Raw genomic sequence first — 3,619 nt, 5'->3', positions numbered from 1 at the left:
GACAAACTCTTCTCTCAAAGCTCTTCCGCCTCGGCGTCCCCTGCTCCAATCTCCTCGGTGGAGCTCCCCCGTCAGACGGGATGAACTGTCATGAAAATCATGTTAAGATATAAAACAGGTTAAACGATATTTGCAAATGCAGGTAGAAAGACCGAGCGCCTCATGCTCTAGCAGAAACAAGATCCTGAGGCCGAGGTTGCTAACATCTCATCACCTACGCTACATGCATGAACATGAAAATATATAGACAACATGTGTATCAATTTGCATAATCTTGCAACAATAATGATCAATACTGCCTCGAGGAAGAACGTAACCATAGCCCAAATTAACAGTGTGTTTTAAAGCTTGGGTTACGGAAAAGTGGCTGCGACAAGGTTCTCAGCAAGATCATAGATGCTCGTACTAGAGTGTTACTCGTGTACCTCAAAGTACATGAGTGTATTACACCTACAGAAATATCTGTCCCAAAGAAGGATTACAATATTTATGTCAGTGTCGCCAGACATACTACTTTTGACATGTAATCCCATTTTCTGTTGGCCATGAACAAAAGCAGCAAGCTCTAAATGTCCGAATAAAATGACTGCAGCCATAACAGAAAGACAAACAATGCAGCCCATGGCTGATTCAGCATGGGATAACTGTGTTTCCTTCTCAATGAAAGTAACCGAGGACCTGGCCGCCCACATTCTGCCTAATTGCTTCCTCGTGATCTAAAACGCCATTTGGGGTGGTCACCACAACATAGCCCCACTGCAAAGCAAATAAAAGCACGAAAAGGAAATGTGTTAGAAATAGCACACTAACTCTACATAATAAATGAATAGCACATAATAAAGCATGACAAATAAGCATTCAGAAGTTAGTTTAGCTACAAGTGCTTAGCTTGACATCCACACCAAGGATGTGATCGAAGGAGATCCGAATAATAAGAGTAATGACAAGAAAGTTTACACTACGTAACAGTATCAGTTAGTTGTTGTTTTATATAATTTCCCTGAGAATGTGTGCTTCTACTCACTTGCCAGTCATCTCTAAATGAAAAGATGAAGGACTCGTATTTGTGGCAAAACAATTCAACTAAGTTAGCAAACCTTGTATGGACTGTCATAAACAAGAGATAACCTGTAAAGTTTTTCACTTGCCTTGCTTTCCAAAAGTGGCATTTGCAGCAGGGAAAGATGAACATTTCTGCTACATTCTTCCATGGACTAATTTATTTACTCACTTACTAAAAAATCTGCCACAACCCGCAATGGCATGTTGATTAGAATGTTTTCGAAAGTTCTCGGGCATAATTGGTTCATGACTAACTTAGCCACATCTAACCTTAGGCAAAGTGTGGCTGCCACAAAAAGTGTGGCGAACAAAATGGTCACCACAAGTGTCGCCGGATTTGGCAAAAAACTGAGCCTATGACATGTCGACCTTGTAGCTAGAAAAGTGTGGCAATGAACAAAACACATGCCTAAGATGTTGTGGCATGACAATGGTTAGGCGTGGCACACTTAGACTACAAACCAAACATCCCCTAAATACTAGTAAAAGTAAAATACTGTCTGATCTAACCAATATTAGTTGCTCCTAACCCTAATGTACATTTCATGATCGGTACTGTATATGTTGTCATGGCAAATAGCACAATAGTTTCAGTAATAAGCATTTAAACTAGCAAGGTCTGGCACACCATATCTTCACCTTCCTGATTCATTCGGTATCCATAACAATATCAAAATAGACCAAGCAAGATAACTGTATCCCTCAACTAACAGAAGATATGAATGTTCACAAAAATCAAATATGAGTTGACAACATACCTGCCGTGTTGGAAGCATCCTAGTTCTGTATTTTTCTATTTCCATAGCCTTGAGGTCCTGCCTGTAAGTGAGAGCTTTGCAATCTTTAATCCTTCCCTGAAGTTCCACGGTGATTTTTCCAACCCTATGTGGATCAAATACCTCGAAATTTTTTATGTAACCTGAAAAAAGTCAGCAAAATAAATTTCAGGGTAAAATAGCACAGTAAAAGAAATGTTCTCATAAACTCTCAAGAGCTTAAATTGCAACTGCGGGGGCAGGAGGCAGGGGCACAACACAGATATTAGCTGAGCAAACATAAGAGACTAAACAACATTACAAGTTCATAAAAAAATTCCTTTCTTTTCACATGTTGAAGTCAAAATGAGAAAAGAAAAGGCAGCCACTACCCCAAATAACTTATTTTTTCACTTTTTCTCGATAAATGGAGGTGTATAATGCCTGGTGATTCAAATACAAGATTATTACATCAGTAGGTACCACCATGCAGCAGCCTGATGAGAGGGAGCACAGAGTAGCTGATACCTCTGTGCTTCATGATGTTGAGGAACGAGATCATGACGCCGGAGATGGGCTGGAGTTGCGCCGTAGCCTTCCCCCGCCGCTCTGCGTTCACCATCGTGCGCAACGCGTCGTTGAGGATCCTCCGGCCCATCGCTCGCTCGATCTCCTCGCCTCTTCCACTTGTAGCGTGCTCGAAGTGGAAGTGGGCCGTGCTCGCTCGATGATTTCCTGCAATTTTGGTGGGGGTCTCCAATGATGGTGGCCTTATATAATCATTACGAAGCTCGCCTATGGCATGAAGAGCCTTTCTAAAATAGAAGCTGGTTGTGCCGTATGATCTACAAAAATTGGCTGAAATAACCCTATTCCGAAGGTTATGCCCAACTATATATTGCAAAGATGTACCGGATAGCAGCAATTTTAACAAAAACATGTACTGGACAGCAGCAAATTGATCAAAAAAAATATTACTGGACAGCAGCATATACAGTGGGAGAGGAAGAGGGGTTGGTACCTTGGGAGAGGAGAGGAAGGTGTGCTTGGCTCTGCCGCCGCACCTGAGTAGAAAGCACCTACGCCCCTGCCTTGTTCCACTTGTATCCTGCAGATCGAGAGAGGATGAGATGAATCAGCCGCCCACGCAGATCCAAGGAAGAGAGGGCTGGTGGCGCAGGAGATGGATCGAGGGAGAGGTCCGGCAGCGCAGGATGTGGAGCTGAGGGAGAGGGCCGGCGGCGCAGCAGAGAGGGAGGGAGAGATGAAGAGGGCCGGCGGCGCACCTGAGTGGGAGGAAGGAGGAGGTCGGGGGGCGCATCAGGAGAGGAGCAGCGATAGTGTTGAAACGCTGGAATGAGGCCATACTAATGGGCCCGACCCATGACATTCCGGCCCGTGACACCAAATTTTCATTCAGTTAGCCCCCTCACCACCCGTCAGTCCGTCACCTACCTCCCAAAAAAAAACTTCAGTAGTAGGAGTAACACATTATCTACTTTCTGTCTTTGAGTCCCTGCCAGTGCCAGTTAATCTAATTTATGTTCCTATTCTTTATATTTTTTTAATACTGCAAAACAGGGTTTTTTTAGATAATGGATCCTATATCTGACATTTCTTGGCCGTTTGTATTTCAAAACTCTAGTTTTTAACTTCATTTTGAATCAGTCGTGCCAATTCGAAGTTAAAAAGGCATAATTCTTATTTTTGTGGAGATCTGAGATGAAAGACCACTGTTCTATACTACGGAGTACTATTCAATTTATTGGTGTTTATTTAACCAAGTTCAGTCCATTTATGCT

General features: G+C 42.9%; 1 protein-coding gene across 1 annotated transcript; it reads right to left on the bottom strand.

Moving 5' to 3' along the window:
• Positions 1-378: 378 nt before the first annotated feature.
• Positions 379-3,194, bottom strand: LOC119340094 (40S ribosomal protein S15a-5-like). Its single transcript, XM_037612003.1, has 5 exons — positions 3,104-3,194; positions 2,839-2,925; positions 2,346-2,552; positions 1,821-1,981; positions 379-756 (listed from the first exon to the last, which is right to left on the bottom strand). The coding sequence occupies exons 3-5, from the start codon at positions 2,473-2,475 to the stop codon at positions 658-660; spliced, it is 390 nt and encodes a 129-aa protein (XP_037467900.1). The 5' UTR covers positions 2,476-2,552; positions 2,839-2,925; positions 3,104-3,194; the 3' UTR covers positions 379-657.
• Between the last annotated feature and the right edge of the window lie 425 nt (positions 3,195-3,619).

The sequence above is a fragment of the Triticum dicoccoides genome, chromosome 7B (genome assembly GCF_002162155.2).
Source record: "Triticum dicoccoides isolate Atlit2015 ecotype Zavitan chromosome 7B, WEW_v2.0, whole genome shotgun sequence".
Taxonomy (NCBI): domain Eukaryota; kingdom Viridiplantae; phylum Streptophyta; class Magnoliopsida; order Poales; family Poaceae; genus Triticum; species Triticum dicoccoides.
This window is presented reverse-complemented; position numbering and strand designations above follow the sequence as displayed.

What these genes read in the sequence shown, in the direction of transcription:
- LOC119340094 (XM_037612003.1), bottom strand. Translation starts at nt 2,475, where the DNA reads ATGGGCCGGAGGATCCTCAACGACGCGTTGCGCACGATGGTGAACGCA. An exon ending in CAACATCATGAAGCACAGAG is followed by an intron (nt 1,982 to 2,345) that starts GTATCAGCTACT and finishes GACTTTTTTCAG; the next exon opens with GTTACATAAAAAATTTCGAG. An exon ending in GGATGCTTCCAACACGGCAG is followed by an intron (nt 757 to 1,820) that starts GTATGTTGTCAA and finishes TTTGCTTTGCAG; the next exon opens with TGGGGCTATGTTGTGGTGAC.